At 44.1% G+C, this 19,918-nt stretch overlaps 1 protein-coding gene across 1 annotated transcript in view; it reads right to left on the bottom strand.

The window, feature by feature from the left end:
- The window catches only part of WASHC5 (WASH complex subunit 5), a 101,070-nt gene that overhangs the window by 75,746 nt on the left and 5,406 nt on the right, over positions 1–19,918 (bottom strand). Inside the window, exons 4-8 of the mRNA XM_040354954.1 lie at positions 14,561–14,645; positions 9,418–9,518; positions 8,592–8,784; positions 6,263–6,415; positions 2,057–2,170 (exon numbers count right to left, since the gene is read on the bottom strand). Of these exons, the coding sequence (XP_040210888.1) occupies positions 2,057–2,170; positions 6,263–6,415; positions 8,592–8,784; positions 9,418–9,518; positions 14,561–14,645 (646 nt within the window). The remainder of the gene's footprint in view (positions 1–2,056; positions 2,171–6,262; positions 6,416–8,591; positions 8,785–9,417; positions 9,519–14,560; positions 14,646–19,918) is intronic.

A 19,918-nucleotide genomic window follows, 5' to 3' on the forward strand; every position in this document is an offset into this window, starting at 1 on the left:
CAACAAATGTTAGATAGCATGCTTTAAAACTGTCCGACAACAAATGTGTCTTTTGGGATTATCCGATCGTGTGGACTAAAATCCAAAAGTACAAACACGCATGCTCCGAGTCAATGCTATCCATAAGACAACATTAGCAGAAGTTGCCCAAAGGGTGGCGCTAAAGAGTTGAAAATCCACGTAGTTTCGTGAACGTTGGCTGAAAAAGTTCTGCCGTCTGTATGCATACCAAGTTCACGGCCCTTTGCACAAAATTCCATGGATTCGTCCGATAGAAATCCGATCGTGTGTATGAGGCTTTAGAATAATTGTGAGCCATTTTTGATGTAGACAATTACTAACTGGACACCTGTTATTGCAGGATTTTCACATTCTTATTCTCTTTAAAATGTAATAGCAGATCAAAGAAGAAAACCTGACAGATATCCTAATCACTCGCTTGTTGGTTGTAAAGGATTTTTTTTTTTCCCTAAATAGCTTCCTTTACCTTAGTGCAGTCCTCCTTCACTTACCTCATCCTTCCATTTATCTTTTAAAATGTCATTTTTTCTTCTGAGAAACCCTCACTTCCTGTTCTTCTGTCTGTAACTCCACACAGAAATGCAAGGCTTTCCCCCTGGTGTGGAGTGTCGTGCTCGCCCCCTCCCTTGGACTACAGGAGAGTCAGGACGCCCACCAACACACAGCTCCTTTCTCTATCTGCAACGTAGAGAGCGTCCTGACTCTCCTGTAGTCCAAGGGAGGGGGCGAGCACGACACTCCACACCAGGGAGAAAGCCTCGCATTTCTGTGTGGAGTTACAGACAGAAGAACAGGAAGTGAGGATTTCTCAGAAGAAATAAGGACATTTAAAAGCAAAATGGAAGGATGAGGTAAGTGAAGGAGGACTGCACTAAGGTAAAGGAAGATATTTAGGGAAACATTTTTTTCCTTTACAACCCCTTTAAGCTTTTAATACAGTATTTTATCAGCTTTTTCTTTTTACAAAATTTGCAAAAAAATATGCTCAAATAATATGTTTATTGCCCATTTTAACCACTTAAGACCTGGACCTTTAGGCAGCTAAAGGACCCGGCCAGTTTTTGTGATTTGGCACTGCGTCGCTTTAACTGACAATTGCGCGGTCGTGCGACGTGGCTCCCAAACAAAATTGGTGTCCTTTTTACCCCACAAATAGAGCTTTCTTTTGGTGGTATTTAATCACCTCTGCGGTTTTTAATTTTTGCGCTATAAACAAAAATAGAGCGACAATTTTGAAAATAAATTCAATATTTTTTACTTTTCGCTATAATAAATATCCCCCAAAAATATATAAAAAAACAAAAACAAAAACAAAAAAGTATTTTCCTCAGTTTAGGTCGATACGTATTCTTCTACATTTTTTTTTTTTTTTACCAAAAATAATCGCAGTAAGCGTTTATTGATAATTTTGTGTAAAAGTTATAGTGTATACAAAACAGGGGATAGTTTTATAGCATTTTCATTAATATTTTTTTTTTTACTAGTAATGGCGGCGATCAGTGATTTTTATCGTGACTGCGACATTATGGCGGACACTTTTGACACATTTTTGGGACCATTGTCATTTTCACAGCGATCAGTGCTAGAAAAATGCACGGATTACTGTGAAAATGTCAGTGAAGGGGTTAACCACTAGGTGGCGATGTAGGGGTTAAGTGTTCCCTAAGGCGTGATTTTTAACTGTAGGCGGGCGTGGCTTGCTGTGACACGTCACTGATCGTGTTCCCGATGACAGGGAACACGATCGGTGACATTGTCAGCTAGGCAGAACGGGGAGATGTTGCACGCGCGCACGAAACAACCGCTTCTTAAAGGGGATGTATATATACACATCCTTCTGCCTGCCCGTGCCATGCTGCAGACGTATATCTGCGTGCGGCAAGTGGTTAAAATGTACGTTTTTGAATGGACAAAAGCACAAGAAAAATAAAGCATTTTAACCCTTTCAAACTGAACAGGCTCTAAAGGCTTTTAGTCTAGCTCACAGGAAGGTATAGATACATTTGAACCTTGAAAACCCCTCCTGCAGTCCTACCTGCTCTTTGATATTCGGCAGATCCAAGGTGTAGTTCAGAGCAGTCTTTGCAGCCTTGTACGGCTCCCATGCCTCCATTAGATTGATGGTGATCCCCATATAAATACTGATGACCTGTGCAAAGACATGTTAGAAGGTGTTGAAAAAAGGAAACACAGATTGAAAGTGGAGCTGAAATTGGACTGAAACTGAAAATGTGACCAAAAGCTCCTCACATTCTTCCCAACATCAAATATAATTTATTGCCCAGCCAATTAAAGGGGTTGTAAAGGATATCCCCCCCCCCCTAAATAGCTTCCTATACCTTAGTGCAGTCCTCCTTCTCTTACCTCATCCTTCCATTTTGCTTTTAAATGTCCTTATTTCTTCTGAGAAATCCTCACTTCCTGTTCTTCTGTCTGTAACTCCACACCGTAATGCGAGGCTTTCTCCCTGGTGTGTAGAAAGCCTCTTGAGGGGGGAGGGGGCGAGCAGGCAAGTCAGGACACTCTCTACTTTGCAGATAGAGAAATGAGCTGTGTGTTAGTGGGCGTCCTGACACTCCTGCTCGCCCCCTCAAGAGGCTTTCTCCACACCAGGGAGAAAGCCTTGCATTACTGTGTGGGGTTACAGACAGAAGAACAGGAAGTGAGGATTTCTCAGAAGAAATAAGGACATTTAAAAGCAAAATGGAAGGATGAGGTAAGTGAAGGAGGACTGCACTAAGGTAAAGGAAGCTATTTAGGGAAAAAAATGTTTTCCTTTACAACCCCTTTAAGTTGAAAATACTAACAACAACATACAAAGCCATTCACAACTCTGCCCCCAGCTACAACACCAATCTTTTGTCCATATATCCCTCAAACCGTTCTCTCAGCTCCTCTTAAGACCTCCTACTCTCAAGTTCCCTCGTCTCCTCCTCCCATGCTTGTCTCTAGGACTTCTCCAGAGCCTCTCCCATCCTCTGGAACTCTCTAACTCAGTCTGTCAGGCTATCTCCTACTCTAGCTGCCTTTAGGCAATCCTTAAAAAGACTTCTCTTCAGGGAAGCCTATCACACCAACTGAACTTTTTTTACTTCCATCAGCTCATTCCCCCCCTCATTATAACCTTTTGTACCACTTACCTCACGCCCTATTAGATTGTAAGCTCTTAAAGGGGTTGTAAAGGTTCATGTTTTTTCACCTTGATGCATCCTATGCATTAAGGTGAAAAAACACCTGACTGTGACCGGCCCCCAGCCCCCCGGTTTTACTTACCTGAGCCTGTTCATCTGCTCGGCGTGTCCCCGCCGTCCTCCTCTCCACGGAGTCCCGGCCATGATTGGATAAATTGATAGCAGCGCAGCCATTGGTTCCCGCTGCTGTCAATCAAATCCAATGATGCGGGTGCCGTGGGGCGGGGCCGAGGCATACACTCTGCGTCTATGGACGTCAAATGTATGACAGAGGAGTGCGCTCGCAAGGTAACCCCCTTGGGAGAGCTCTTCTCTAAAAGGGGTTATCTAATGTGGGGAGGAGCCGCGAGAGCCGCCAAGGGACCCCAGAAGAGGAAGTTCGGGGCCACTCTGTGCAAAACAAACTGCACAGTGGAGGTAAGTATGACATGTTTTTTTTTTTTTTTTAAATAACAAAGATATTTTAGGGTCACTTTAAAGGACCTTCTTAACCGGCTTGTATTTTATTGTATTGTAACTGTCTGTCCTCATATTGTTGAGCGCTGTGCAAACTGTTGGCACTATATAAATCCTGTATAATATTATCATTATTAAGAATTTATAGCCTTTCCCGTTGAGCCTGCTAAAGGATTGACAATCTGTATTTGGTCACACTAAGAATCTGATTGGAGTTCCAAAACATTAAAGTTAAACTCCAGTGTTACCTTCAGTCTAACACAGTAGTACAGGCTCATCTATTGTATTGAAAAAGCTTACTCTGATTTCACTGCACACTGAGCTTCTGACAGCATGCATTAAAAGCTACAGCAGATCAGAAAGAGCCTGCCTCATTTCCTGGATTGAGATTGTCCAATATATATATATATATATATATAAATAAAAAACACACACACACACACACACACACACACATATATATATATATAGCGGCCTGCTACTTTCTAGCCGGCGCCGCTTTAAATTTAGAGGGTAGTCTGAGAGTTAGTTGACTCAGACTGTATGATTCTTCACTAAATTTGTTCCAGCCATGGCTGTACTGTGAGTGACCACTATTGTTGTCTGGGGTGCCGTTACCATCCCAGGCCAAGGGTAGCAGCAGTCAGGTCAAGGTGTTTTGGGTGCTCCCCTTCGGCAGCCAATCAGAAGAGTATTTAAAGCAGTGGTTCACCCTTAATAACAACAATCTACCATTAAATCAAGCATAGTAGCGCGAGCTACAGTATGCTTTTATTTATTTTTTTTGGCGCCATACTCGCAGTTTAATGCCATAGTGAAGTTTCAGACTCCCCGCGGGGAATGGGCGTTCCTATGGAGAGGGAAGATGATTGACGGCCGGCTATGGCGTGTCACGCTTCCCGAAAATAGCCGGAGTAGGTCTCGGCTCTTCACGGCGCCTGCGCACAGACTAGGCGCAGGCGCCGTGAAGAGCCAAGTCCTATTTTGACTATTTCCGGAGAAGCGTGACGCGCCATAGCCGGCCGTCAATCATCTTCCCTATGCATAGGAACGCCCATTCCCCGAGTGGAGTCTGAAACTTCACTACGGGATTAAACTGTGAGTACGGGGCCAAAAAATAAAATAAAGGCATACTGTAGCTCGCGCTACTATGCTTGATTTAATGCTAGAAAGAGAAAAAAAAATTTTTTTTTTAGGGTGAACCCCCTCTTTAAGGGACAGACGTCATTAGCCCGGGGTCGTCGTCGCCGATCCTGGGTCTGTCGTCCCACCACCACCACCATGTGTGGCACTCCTGGCCAGGGGTGCGTGTTCAAGTGTTCCTGGCTCCGGGACCACGTTGGTCCAGGGTTGTGAACTACTGAGTACGCCCGGTAGTCAGACTGGGTCTACGCTTGCAGAGTGGTCCTGTGCTGTCCGTCCTGAGGGAGGAAGCCACCCTATGAAGAACCTCTCTTGGAGAGCACCGAGCACGAGGCTGATAATCTCAAGAGAGGCCTGGAACTTCATCAAAGGACGCACCATTACTAAAGGTCTGAATGATGGTCATCTGTCAGTTACAAGTTCACAAGAAGTTATTCAGGAGAGATCCAAGTGCTTAATCCTGTGCTGCGAGGATTTTGGACCGAATTTACCTCCATCTTGGGAAGGTCTGTGGCAGAGACTTTACCAAGTTTCCGTGTGACACCCTGGCTGCTATGCTAGTGAGAGAGGCCTATCCGGGTGCACAATACCCGACTGGCTAGAGTGGCAACTAGAGCTGGAAGCAGGAGTGTTTCCAAACAGAAGTTATACACCTGAACCTATTACCCTTCCACCTCTTCAACTACTTATTTTATTCTTTTACCAAGTTCGGCAAATAAAGCAAAGAAAAAGAAGTCTAAAAAGTGTGGACATTTAACTTTTTCTCAACTCTCGTCTGATACCCTAGACGGCGAGGAAATAGAGCCAACATGCCGCCCAAAACAAACCAGCAGCTCCTTCGAGGTAGTGCTACATATACAAGATTTTAGTAATGTAAACGGTATCATTAGCAGTAATCAACATGGTATTCATGAAGAATCGTTCTTGCCAAACCAATCTATTAACCTTCTAGGAGGAGGCGAGTTGCCATCTAGATAAAGGAAGGCCCGTAGACGTGGTGTATCTGGATTTTGCAAAAAGCATTTGACACAGTTCCCCATAAATGTTTATTGTACAAAGTAAGGTCCGCTGGGATGGACCATAGGGTGAGTACATGGATTGAGAACTGGCTACAAGGGCGAGTTCAGAGGGTGGTGATAAATGGGGAGTACTCAGAATGGTCAGGGGTGGGAAGTGGGGTTCTGTGTGAATTCCCTTTCCATAGGCAGTGGTATCAGCGGGGTTATCAATGGTTTCAATAAACTATTAGATAAGCACCTGAACAACCAAAACATACAGGGATATACAATGCAATACTGACATATAATCACACACATAGGTTGCACTTGATGGACTTGTGTCTTTTTTCAATCTCACCTACTATGTAACTATGTATATAATATCATCTAGCTCTCAAGAAAGAAAAAAATAAATAAAATACAGAGTATTCAGATACTTAGACTCCAACTTACCCAGTTATCAGGAAAATATTTGTCCACTATTTCCCTCATCTTGGCTTGATGGGTGAGCAGGGTTGACGGGTGGAAGAACAGGATGACGTACAGGATTGCAGCCTGAGTGGCGAGTGCAGTACTGCGGTGTTCAGGCAATGGATAGGCTGAGACCTAAAAGAAAACACAGGAGTCACTGCATGACAAGGTAGGAAGGAACTCGTCAGGCTGTTCAAAGAAAACCGAGACTTGCAATGGGGTCTTCCATCACCTACAGCCCAGGAGCAAAAAATGCCAAGACATTCTAACAACATTGGGTAATAAACAATATTTAAACTATCTAAACCTAGAACATTATATAAAATGTTATATATTGCAGATTACCAGTTTATAGATATGGTGGCTGCTTAGACCAGTGTTTCTCAACTCCTGACCTCAAGGCTCCCCAACAGGTCACGTTTTCAAGCTTTCCATCATCTCGCACAGTTTCACTGCCTAAGGCCCTTTTCACATGGGGCGGATCAGTAATGATCCGCCCCGTGAACCTCTGCTTGCTTAGCGGGGATCACTCCATTGATGCCCGCTGAGCTGGCGGATGACAGGGGGGTCCCCTCACACTGTGCAGGGATCGTCCTGTCTTTTCTCCGCTCTCCCCTATGGGGGGGATCGGATGAACACGGACCGTCTGTCCGTGTTCACCCAATCCGATAGACGGATGGAAAAAGTAGGTTTTTCCTCCGTCACACTTTGTCGGATCGGAGCGGGTCGGATGTCAGCGGGCATGTCACCACTGACATCCGTAGCTCCATAGGAGGAGCACGGAGCGCCCGTTCAGGTCCGCATAAAAAACTGGCAGGCGGACCTGAATGGGCCGCCCGCGTGAAAGAGCCCTTAGTAATTACCACAGCCGTTTCATTTGAGGGAAATCCTGAAACATGATCTGTTGGTGCGCCTTGAGGACTGGAGTTGAGAAACACTGGCTTAGACAACGCTCACTTACCATATTGTATCTATGGAAAAGCAGCATCATAATCCTAAAACAAGAAGAGTACTAGGACTACAGTATGCCTACATAGCACAGGGGGAGACGTTATGTACTTCTGCAGCACGCACAGGAAAGAGCTGGATTTCTGGCAGGATCAACAAGTATTTTTTTTTGTATTGAACAGCTATAATAAAAACGCTCTGAATGTTATATTTAAACAGACAAAAAAAAGGAGAAAATAAGAGAAGCTCATCTTTACGGATAAAGCAGATCTCGCACAGAGGGATTTAAAATGCCAAAATGCATGTAACAGCTTATAAACGCGGTAACTCGCGTTCAGTTTACAGACGTTATTCATATTATTTGACCATTTAATTTTATATATATATTATATATATATATATACACACACACACATATACATATACATACACACACATATACATACATATACACACACATACACATATATATATTAGAGGTGCACCGAAACAGAAATTTCAGAACCGAAACAAAAAAAAAAAAAAATGTCAGGGTGAAACCGAAAATTACTTTTCTTTTTTTTTTTTTATAATTGTATGTTAAAACAGTACAGTCGGATTTAAATAATGTATGGAGCATCCCATCACTGTCTCCCAATTGCCGCCTCTTGTTTCTTTTTTTTATTACTTTATAACCTTTTTTTTTTGTAGCTTGTCGTTTTACTTTTTTTTTTTTTTCTATAATTTTCTTATTTTTAATATTATTTTTCTTATTCTTTACATTTTAATTACTTTTTTTATTAATTTAATTATTATTTGTTATTTTTTTTTTACACTTAACTTTATTGCTATCACACAGGAGAAAACAATTCCCTGTGTGATAGCAATTGGCGGTGACAGGTTCTCTTTATTAACCCTGTTACCTCCAAAAACAGGAGTGCATTTGCGGCAGGGACAGGAGCCAGACTCAGCAGCCGGGGGGAGGAGGGGGGGACAGAGTCCCGAAGATAGAGCGATCTGAGGGAGGTATGTGGGGGGAGAGGGGAGAACGGATGGCTGCACAGTGCACACATGTTCTGCTAGAAAGGAAAGCAACTCACCACCCTTATGCTGAAACTGCTCTGCTCGCACACAGCCCCGTCTCCTCCTAACCCCACGCTGTGATAGACAGAACACATCTCAGCATTAGACCTGCATTCTGTCTATCACAGCGTGGTTAGGAGCAGTGATACTGCATGTAAACGTTGCAAAACTGATATTTTTAAATGTTGGTTACTATCCGTCAAGTTAAATCATTCAGGAGAGGTTGCAAAACGTCCTGTGTACATGAAGCCCAATGTGTGATCTCTCTCTCATATATATTGGACCCAAGGTGTTCCCTTACCTGATTATAAATATCATCAGATCTCAGTCTGCCGATCACCATGCTGATGAACGTGTCACTAATGGGCACCCGACTGAAGTAGCTTTCAGGATAATTTGGGGGGCGTTTGGATCCTGGCTGGCTGGAGTAGCCAGTACTACGCAGAAGCTTACATATATCGTCCATATTCGAGTCCACAGAAGATCTGGCAGCACTGAATACACATAAACAGAGTCATTCACCAAACTAATCACACAGTTACAGCCTGAAATTGCACATATAAATGACGTAATCCTGAGATTCTGAATAGCATAGTGCCGTCTATCCAATACTGGCGGCTTGCTCATAAGAGACAGCAAAGTAATTTCTTCATCAAGGTGTTGCTGCAATTTCATTGTCCAATCAGCATACTGGGGCGACTCAGTGACCTGTATTACTGCATTACTTCATCTCAGTGCTGAAAAATGTGAGGTCACAGACCTGGCTATGCTGTCTAGAAGGGGTGTCCATCACTACACTTGAATAAATGACATGCTGTTGTTTGGGATAGAGCAGGGGTGTCAAACCGGTAGCCCCCCAGCTGTTGCGGAACTACAATTCCCATCATGCCTCTGCCTGTGGAAGTAATGCTTGTAATGGTCAGTCTTGCAATGCCTAATGGGACTCGTAGTTCCGCAACAGCTGGAGGGCCGCTAGTTTGATACCTGTGGGATAGAGGATACAAAGCTCAAGTCTTTACAGAGTTAACTGAGGCGCTAGATATTGCGGCAGAGTAAAGAGTCCAATACCAGAGACAGAATGTGGCAAAATGAGACTGAAAATATACACGAGGCAGATGAAGACTTACCTGTATCTGTAGTAAGACACCAGCATCCTCTCCCGCACCTCTCCTTCAATCTTCTGATCGATTACCAGCAGCATCACCCCATACAGGTACAACGCTTCACACTATGCATCAGAAAGCAGATAGATCAATTTCAGAGAGTTAAAAAGGCTCCACTGCCCATTTCCCTACTCTCTGCCCCTAAACACTTACCCGACTCATCCAATCTTTTCCTCACAGAAAACTCTGGGGGCAACAAGAGCCATAGGCTTCTCTGCGGTCTGTGAAATTATGTGAGGTGTGTTTGTGGGGGGGGGGGGGGGGGGGGGGCGAGCTGCATGGTGTGCGTCTATGCATGTAGACTGCATGGGTGCCCCCTCAGCAGACACTTGTAGGAGAGGAGCAGCAGATAGCGCCAATGGAGAACTCCACAAGAGGAAGAGACCGCTCTGCGCAAGACCATTGCATAGAGCAGGCAGGTAAAACCCATTTTCTTTTTATAAAAACAATAAATAAAACGTAAAATAATTCTTACAACCAAGCAGGGCCGTGTAATGTATATAGTTGTCCCATGTACATATTACTGCACAGTTTAAAATATTTAAACCACACTGTTATTGAACATTAAAGTGTATGTAAACCCAAAATCTATTTAGTATGTTTAGCAATATTTTTAAAATTATTCCTAAGCAAATGTTTATGAATATGTTGCAAAGTTTATTACCTGGAAATCCTGCAGTAACGGTACTTACTGTTGTGGGCCGACTACACCAAGGTGCGGTCTCACAATTAGCATTAGTGTTGTCAGACTGCTATGAACTCCTTCAGTTGGCCGTTGGGATCTACCAGGATAAGGAGTTGAACGGCCAACTAAAAGAAGCGCACACTGCAGGTGAAAAAACAGACCTTTAGCCCTGGTTCACACTGGTATGATTTGACATGTCAAATCGGCGGCATTTGCCGGAAATGGCATCGTCGTCCTAATCGGCGAGGCACCATTTCAAAAAGTAGTTTCTGTACTACTTTTTGCAATTTCGGGCCACAATTTACATTGACATCTGTGCAGAAACCTGCACAGATGTCTCTGTAATCGCGGCTGAAATCGTGACTGACAGGCGGGAGTGAAATCGTGCGGGTTCAGCTGAACTTGCACGGCTTCATTCCCGCAGCCCAATGTGAACCTGGGCTCAGTAAAAATTTTTTTTAACTTTCCATCTAATAAATCTTCTGCCCTTGTTGTTGTTTTAACTTTGGATAGTAAAACATTTTTTTTCTGCCAGTAAATACCTTATACAGCCCACTTCCTGTTTCTTGTCTGGTAAAAAGCCTAGGTTTATGACATCATACACAGCTCTCTCTCTCACTTTCGTAAGAGTTTACCAGGAAGGGAGGGGGAGATGAGTTATAAGAAGGCCAATGAGAGCTGGAGGTGTGCCTCTGTGTAAACCCAGGAAGTGAACAGGCTTCAGCTGCCCACAGTTAAAATGGCTGCAGCCAGACTCAGTGGAGGGAGATTTCTGCAGCATATTTGACAAGTACAGAATCACAGTATATATAAAATAAATATGCAAAGTGGTTGGAGGGAAGCTTCAGAATGGCAAAGATGTTTTTATTACAAAATTATGTCAGCAGACTGCAGTTCCTCTTTAAGACCCCTTTCACACTGGGGCGTTTTTCCGGCGCCTTAGCGTTAAAAAATGCACCTGTAAAGCGCCTGAAAGAAGCTGCATCTGCAATTCCAGCCCGAGTGCTTTCACACTGAGCCGCTGCGCTGGCAGGGTGTAAAAAAAAGTCCTGCAAGCAGCTTCTTTGCAGCGCTTTAGGAGCAGTGAATACACTGCTCCTAAACCACTCCTTTCCATTGAGGGAGCTTTTTTTACCGCCAAAGAGCCTGAAAAATGCCCCAGTGTGAAAGGGGTCTTAGCAGGGCTTTACCAGCGTTTTTTGGGTGCTGGCAGTGTAAAAAAGGGCTCTGAAAGCTCTCGGGCTTTCACATTAGGATTGCAGATGAGGATTCTTTCAGGCGCTTTACAGGCTTTTTTTAACGCCAAAGCGCCTGAAAACCCCCCGAAAAACTCCCCAGTGTGAAAGGGGTCTATGCCAGGTACACACAGGCGAAAAAATGACAGAAAACGGACGAGTGTGTACAGTGCCTTGTCTGACAGCAGCCGGTCTCTCAACCTACTTTTGTCGAACAAGCATGATGCTGGAAAAATACTGTATCTGATCTCGCAGCCGATGCGGGGGGCTCGAGTCCCCCTGTCAGAACACAATATGACAAGGGAGACTGCCACACTAACATCAGATGTGTTAAAACGCCAGTCTGCAAGTTATTGTTCAATCATCCTGCTGGGTTGAATGGAAAAAGAAAACAGGAAATGTTGAACTATTTTCATATTACTGGGTTTAGTAACACTTCAACATCAAGATTCGAAATCAGTGTAGCCAATCTCTCAACAGTATATCCACTGTATGGTTATGGCATTGCAGTCAAAAAGGTCTAAAGCCAGCCATAGATGGAGCGATTTCCTGCAACCACAACCATGGGTTGCAAAAAAAAGAAAATAAACCATATTCAATTTTGACAAGAGTATCCCTCCTGTGGAGCCATTGCGTTTCCTCCCCACCCACCTGGAGAACACAATGGCTCCACAGGAGGGATATCCCCCATAAACACTGACTACGCTGATTGGGTATGTGAGCGATTCACTTTCAGGCAATCTGTGGTTGAGGTTGCAGGAAAGAAAATCGCTCCATCTAAGGAGAACGCAGTAATTACTGCTAGTGACTATAATAGTCACTAGCAATAGCCGCATGTAAAATCTGACAGGCTTTTGTACCCAAGCTGATTGATCGGTCAACTTGGGTACATTCAGCTTGCCCATACATGGCTTGAATCTCGGCTGGTCCATTCTGAACCGGCTGAGACTCGAACCGTCTATGTCAGCTTTAAGGGGGTTATAACTTAATGAGCCTCAGAATAATAGCTAGTGTATTCAAGACCTGGGCGGAGGCAGGAGAGGAAGTGTGAAAGAGAAGGTGTAGGATGAATGGGGGGGGGGGGGGTCAGTCATACGGGTCGACCGGGCAGAGGGACCATCCAGAACAGGTTTGAGATCAGATGGCACACCCTTTCATAGTTCCAGTAGGGTTTCATCAACGTTAAGGGGCAAGAGCTTGTCCACCCCCGGCTGCCATATTTTGACATAACTGAGGGTAGTCTCAATTTTTGCATGAATCATGGCTTGCGAAATCGTGTCTGGTTGCAAGAAAGCAAAGCGCTTGTGTCTTCCAAGATGTAGCAATCATCTGTATAGCTATATTAGTTTTGTTGAAGAGCTTTTCTTTTTTTATTTGTAATCAAGTTAGCATTAAGTAGTGCAACTAAATTAAAGCGGATTCCACCCGCAATTTTTTTTTTTTAAAAGTCAGTAGCTACTAACTTTTAATAAGGACACTTACCTTGTCCTACTTGCCCGCGCTGATGGCCCCCCCGATGCCGATCCCACGACTGATGCATGTCCCGCGCCGCCATTCACACTAGGGGAAACAGGCTGTGAAGCCTTACGGCTTCACTGCCCATTTCCTACTACGCCTGTGTGAGTCTCGTGCCGGCTTGTGAATGGGCGGCTGCTCTCTGAGAACACACACAGTTCCCAGAAAGCAGCGCGCCCCATTCACTAGGAGAAGGAGAAGAAGAAGAAAACACACCGCGGTGCCGAAGAGGCAGATTACGGACTTCCGCATAGCAACAGGTATTTCGGGTGAGTATAAATTTTATTTTTTTTCACTTTTTTTTTTAATTTTATTTTTTTAGGACTTTTGGCCAAATGTTGTTTTCCTGGGTGGAACTCCGCTTTAAGCAAATTAACCACTTCCATACCGGGCCTATTTTGGCACTTCTCTCCTACATGCATAAATCATATTTTTTTTGTTAGAAAATTACTCAGAACCCCCAAACACTATATATGTTTTTTTAGCAGACACCCTAGGGAATAAAATGCCGGCCATTGCAACTTTTTATCTCGCACAGTATTTGCGCAATCATTTTTCAAACGCCTTTTTTTTGGGAAAAAAACAGTTTTGTGAATTAAAAAATAACAAAACAGTAAAGTTAGCCCAATTTTTTTGTATAATGTTAAAAAAGATGAAGTTACGCCGAGTAAATAGATACCTAACATGTCACGCTTTAAAATTGCGCACACTCATGGAATGGCGCCAAACGTCAGTACTTAAAAATCTCCATAGGCGTCGCTTATTTTTTTTTTTACAAGTTACAAATTTAGAGTTACAGAGTAGGTATAGTGCTAGAATTGTTGCTGGCACTCTAACGCACGCGGCGATACCTCACATGTGCATTTTGAACGGCGTTTACATATGTGGGCGGGACTTACGTGTGTGTTCGCTTCTAAACGCGAGCTACCGGGCATAGGGGCGTTTAAAAAAATGTGTTTTATTATTTTATTTTTTATTTTACTCGATTTCTTTTATTTTCACACTTTTTTTGTCATTTTATTTTTTTGATCACTTTTATTCCTATTACAAGGAATGTAAACATCCCTTGTAATAGGAATGTTTGCGACAGGTACTCTTTATGGAGAGATGCAGGGTCAATAAGACCCCACATCTCTCCTCCAGGCTGGAAAGCATTAGATCGTGAAAAAAAAATTCACCGATCTAATGCTTTCAGCCGCGATTGAGGCTGTGTTTACATTCCGGGACCCGGGCGTGACGTCATAACATCGCGCCCGGGCCTCGGACGATCATAGAGATGACTGGTGACCATCTGGTCACCAGTCTACTCTATGGTTTCCATCGGACGCCGGCGGATCGTTTCTCCAGGTCTCCGATGGCAAAGGAGAGCCCGGAGAAGCACCGGATGGCGGGGCGTCCCCTCCCGCCGCCTATAAGAACGATCAAGCGGCGGAACCGCCGCTATGATCGTTCTTATGGTGCAGGGATTCGCCGGCTGAAGAGATGGATATCTGAATGATGCCTGTAGCTCCAGGCATCTTTCAGATATCCCCACTGAAAGTCCAGGACGTCATATGACGTCCTTGGGCGGGAAGTGGTTAATGTAATAAGATATCTAAAAATCAACTCATAGCACAGAATTCAACATGTTATAACCTAAGTCTGCTATAAAAAGGGATCTCTATTTACTCACCAAGAGTTGCTTCCCATCTTCATTGAGAAGGACAGTTTCTAGAGTTTGCTGGATATAAATTCCTTCATTAAGGTCATCCAAATACCTGAAACAAGTATATATATTTACTTACAAATAAAAAAAACACTACATTTTAGGTAACGGACATACAATTTCCTAATAATAGAAAGAAGATAAGAAATGGTGCATGGCGATCGTCCTTGAACTGTCACATGGAGCGAGTCAAGTGCTTCTCTATAAACAGAAGTAGCGGAGCAGAGGGAAAAACTAGTATGTGCTAGGAAGGGGGTTAAAACAAACATGGTGATTTGCTATATATATATATATATATATATATATATATATATATATATATATATATATATATATATATATATATATATATATATATATATATATATATATATATATATATATATATTATATATATATATATATATATATATATATATATATATATATTATATTATATATTATGGTTGTCCCGATACCACTTTTTTAGGACTGAGTACAAGTACCGATACTTTTTTTCAAGTAGTCGCCGATACCGAATACCGATACTTTTTTTAAATGTGTCCCCAAATGCAGCCATGTCCCCCCACAGATGCAGCCATGTCCCCCCCCCCATCCAGCCATGTCCCCCCCCCCCATCCAGCCATGTCCCCCCCCCCCATCCAGCCATGTCCCCCCCCCCATCCAGCCATGTCCCCCCCCCCCATCCAGCCATGTCCCCCCCCCCCCATCCAGCCATGTCCCCCCCCCCCATCCAGCCATGTCTCCCCCCCCCCCCCATCCAGCCATGTCTCCCCCCCCCATCCAGCCATGTCTCCCCCCCATCCAGCCATGTATCCCCCCCATCCAGCCATGTCTTCCCCCCATCCAGCCATGTCTCCCCCATCCAGCCATGTCTCCCCCCCATGCAGTCATGTCTCCCCCCATGCAGTCATGTCTCCCCCCATCCAGCCATGTCTCCCCCCATCCAGCCATGTCTCCCCCCATGTCTCCCCCCATCCAGCCATGTCTCCCCCCATGTCTCCCCCCATGCAGCCATCGTCTGCCCCCCATGCAGCCATCGTCTGCCCCCCATGCAGCCATCGTCTGCCCCCCATGCAGCCATCGTCTGCCCCCCATGCAGCCATGTTCCACTTACCTGCATCCCCGCTGCCGCCGACTGTGTAATACGCCGGGAACGTTACAGCTTTGAATCGCTGTAATGATTGGCCCCGCGCTGCGTATAGACACTCCCCCTTGCTCGGGATTGGACAGTTCACCCGAGCAAGGGGGAGTGTCTATGCGCAAATCATTACAGCGATTCAAAGCTGTAATGTTCCCGCCCGTATTACAGAGTCGGCGGGAGCGGGGATGCGGCGTAACGGCGGCGGCGGTTTGCGGCTTCGGTTGCGGCGGTGGACGGGGGGTGGCAAGTATTCTATTTGTGTATCGGGGCGGGGTATCGGCGTCTCAGTACCGCCGAAAAAAACTCGGAATCGGTCCCGATACCGATACTAGTATCGGGACAACCCCAATATATATATATATATATATATATATATATATATATATATATATATATATATATATATATATATATATATATATATATATATATATATATATATATATATATATATATATACACACACACATATACATATACACACAGGTCATTCTCAAAAAATTAGCGTATTGTGATAAAGTTCATTATTTTCTGTAATGTATTGATAAACATTAGACTTTCATATATTTTAGATTCATTACACACAACTGAAGTAGTTCAAGCCTTTTTATTGTTTTAATATTGATGATTTTGGCATACAGCTCATGAAAACCCAAAATTCCTATCTCAAAAAAATAGCATTTCATGAAAAGGTTCTCTAAACAAGCTCTTAACCTAATCATCTGAATCAACTAATTAACTCTAAAAACCTGCAAAAGATTCCTGAGGCTTTTAAAAACTCCCAGCCTGGTTCATTACTCCAAACGTGTGGCAGAAAACGCTGCACAACGAGAAGAGGTGACCGGACCCTGAGGAAGATTGTGGAGAAGGACCGATTCCAGACCTTGGGGGACCTGCGGAAGCAGTGGACTGAGTCTGGAGTAGAAACATCCAGAGCCACCGTGTACAGGCGTGTGCAGGAAATGGGCTACAGGTGCCGCATTCCCCAGGTCAAGCCACTTTTGAACCAGAAACAGCGGCAGAAGCGCCTGACCTGGGCTACAGAGAAGCAACACTGGACTGTTGCTCAGTGGTCCAAAGTACTTTTTTCGGATGAAAGCAAATTTTGCATGTCATTCGGTAATCAAGGTGCCAGAGTCTGGAGGAAGACTGGGGAGAGGGAAATGCCAAAATGCCTGAAGTCCAGTGTCAAGTACCCACAGTCAGTGATGGTCTGGGGTGCCATGTCAGCTGCTGGTGTTGGTCCACTGTGTTTTATCAAGGGCAGGGTGAATGCAGCTAGCCATCAGGAGATTTTGGAGCACTTCATGCTTCCATCTGCTGAAAAGCTTTATGGAGATGAAGATTTCATTTTTCTGCACGACCTGGCACCTGCTCACAGTGCCAAAACCACTGGTAAATGGTTTACTGACCATGGTATTACTGTGCTCAATTGGCCTGCCAACTCTCCTGACCTGAACCCCATAGAGAATCTGTGGGATATTGGGAAGAGAAAGTTGAGAGACGCAAGACCCAACACTCTGGATGAGCTTAAAGGGGTGGTTCACCCTAAAAACTACGTTTTCTTATTACACTGGCCCCCCACATTACAATACGATTAAGGCTATTAGTTTTTTTTTTTGATGCTGTACATACCTTCGTACAGCTATTCACCCGTGGCTTCCAGGTTGCGAGTCCCGCGGGAGTTCCTAACATGTCTGTGATTGACATTTTGACCAAAAACGAGCTCCCCCCCCGTCGCGTAAGCCGCGTCACGGTTGGTGAAAGGAGCCGAACGGCGATGCGCAGTATAGCGCCGACTCGCCATTCGGCTCCTTTCGCCAACCGTGATGCGGCTTACGCGAAGGGGGGAGCTCGTTTTTGGTCCTATCTAGCGTTTTAGGTTTTATTTGGATCTGGCTGCATGATTGTTGTTTGGGTGTAGTCCCCTGGATACTCTGGAACTGATCCTGACCGGGATATATACATCAAGTCTGTTCAACCCTTTTTAATAAAGGGTCCAGGCTCTCCGGTAAGAGTCCAACTTGCAGTGGTGATGTGTTCACTTGGTGAAGGGATTGGATGCATCTTATCCAGGATTGAATCACAGAGTTTGCCATTTAACCAATACTTTTGTTTTTGGACCATTCATTGGTACTTTTTTCAATATCAGACACTTTAGCGCAACACACTTTTAATTTGTTTCTTGTTTTTGTGGTAATATCTCACATTTGTGGTGCTGCTTTTCTTCACACTGAAGAAGCTTTCACAAGCTCAGTATTATTTTTTGTATTAATTACTGGTAAGTATTAGGGGGAACTGCAGGGGGGGGGGGGGCTGAATACTTAAGTTTTTTTTAATCTTCATAAATAGAATACATGAAGGTAAAAAACCTTCAGCCTTTAGAACCACTTTAGTTCCACGGCCTCCCAAAATGCAGTCCCCCAGGCATAATACAGTGAGAGTCAAAAAGAATGGTGCAAAAGTAATGCGGATTTATTTATAAGCGGAAAGAACCTAACAACTGTATCAACATGAAAAGTTTTACCTCTGCACTACAAACGTTCGATATGAGCACCGTTGGTGACACGACAGATGACTGCCATTTACCATTGTTGTCACTCTTCCTACAAATTTTTGGGTATGATTACAGAATGGCTTATGCTACAGATGGAGGAACAGCTGGCCAACCTAATTTCTCAGCAGGATGACGCTCCTCTCCATGTCCACTTGGATGTTCACCAATACCCCAACACAGTGATGGCGAACCTTGGCACCCCAGATGTTTTGGAAATACATTTCCCACGATGCTCAACTACACTGCAGATTGCATGAGCATCATGGGAAATGTGGTTCCAAAACATCTGGGGGGCCAAGGTTTGCCCTAACAGAATGTTGGAACAGCGGTGCAGGAAAGGACAATTCACCAATGTCACTCTGGCCTCTGTGATCAGCAGACCTAACACTCTGCAAATTCTTTTGGTGGGTGTACACCAAGGAGTTGGTGTATGTCCCCCCACATGCCACAGGATCTGAATGATCTCAGATGATGCATCACAGAAGCAATGGAGTCAATAGCCCAGGCAGGGAGCGACTGATTATCGGTGGCCAAAATTCACTTTTTTTAGAAGTATCGGTCAAAAAAAACTGACCGATTTACCAGGGTGGCGCTTGCAGCTGCATCACCCCGTTACCATTCTTTAGAGTGGACGGTTGGCTTTTTTTAATGTAAAAAAAAACAAATGTGTCTCAAGAGCCGCTCAGCTGTTATTACAAGCAATGGAAGGGGATATCCCCCACCCCTTCCAATGCTGCCCAGGCTCTCCTGTCCCACCGGGAGGCACGAGCGACCAGCCAGCACATCCACCGGCTGGCCGAAGACCCAAACAAAGCCGATGCTTCGTTCGGGTCTCGGATCTAGTAACCAGGAAGTGACATGATGTCATGACATCACTTCCCAGGTTACTGGCATCTTAAAAGGTGCCAGTTTAAAAAATAACGCATTTAAAAAAGCTGATTTTGACGTTTTTTTAGAGGAGGGGGTTTGGGGTCTTATAGACCCACAATCTTTCCATAATGAGTACCGCTCACATGCCTATTACTGTCACAAGGGATGTTTACATTCCTTGTGACAACAAGAACAGCGATAAAAAAAAATATATATATGACAGTGCAAAAAATATCAGCTATTAGCAGAAGAGGTGACCGAAATATCGGTTGGTATCGTATCGGCACGAAAAAAACGATATTGGCCGATCCCTAATCCTAGGACATGCTGGCACGAGTCCGGACAGAATTGAAGTACCGTCTCGACATCTGCCATGTCACCAACGGGGCTCACAATGAATATTTGTACTGCAGAGGTAAAATCTGGACAGCGATTGTGTCTTTTCAGGTTAATACAGTTGTGTTATAAATATATCAGCTTTACTTACACCATTCTTTTTGAATCACACTGTACTTACCTTGTTTCCCAAACCAGCAATCTTTCCTACTCGCTTTATTCTTCACACAAACATAAACAGTAGGTGGCCAGGGCCTAGTGAGAAGAAAAAGAAAGGCGCACCAGCCTAGTATATTACCATTTTTTTTGTGAGTAGTTTTATTTTATCATATCTATTTAATAAATTGTCAACGGTAATATACTAGGCTGGTGCGCCTTTCTTTTTCTCTTTTTTTGTTCTCTGCTAGGATGCTCCCCG

Source organism: Rana temporaria, chromosome 5 (genome assembly GCF_905171775.1).
Source record: "Rana temporaria chromosome 5, aRanTem1.1, whole genome shotgun sequence".
NCBI classification, from domain to species: domain Eukaryota; kingdom Metazoa; phylum Chordata; class Amphibia; order Anura; family Ranidae; genus Rana; species Rana temporaria.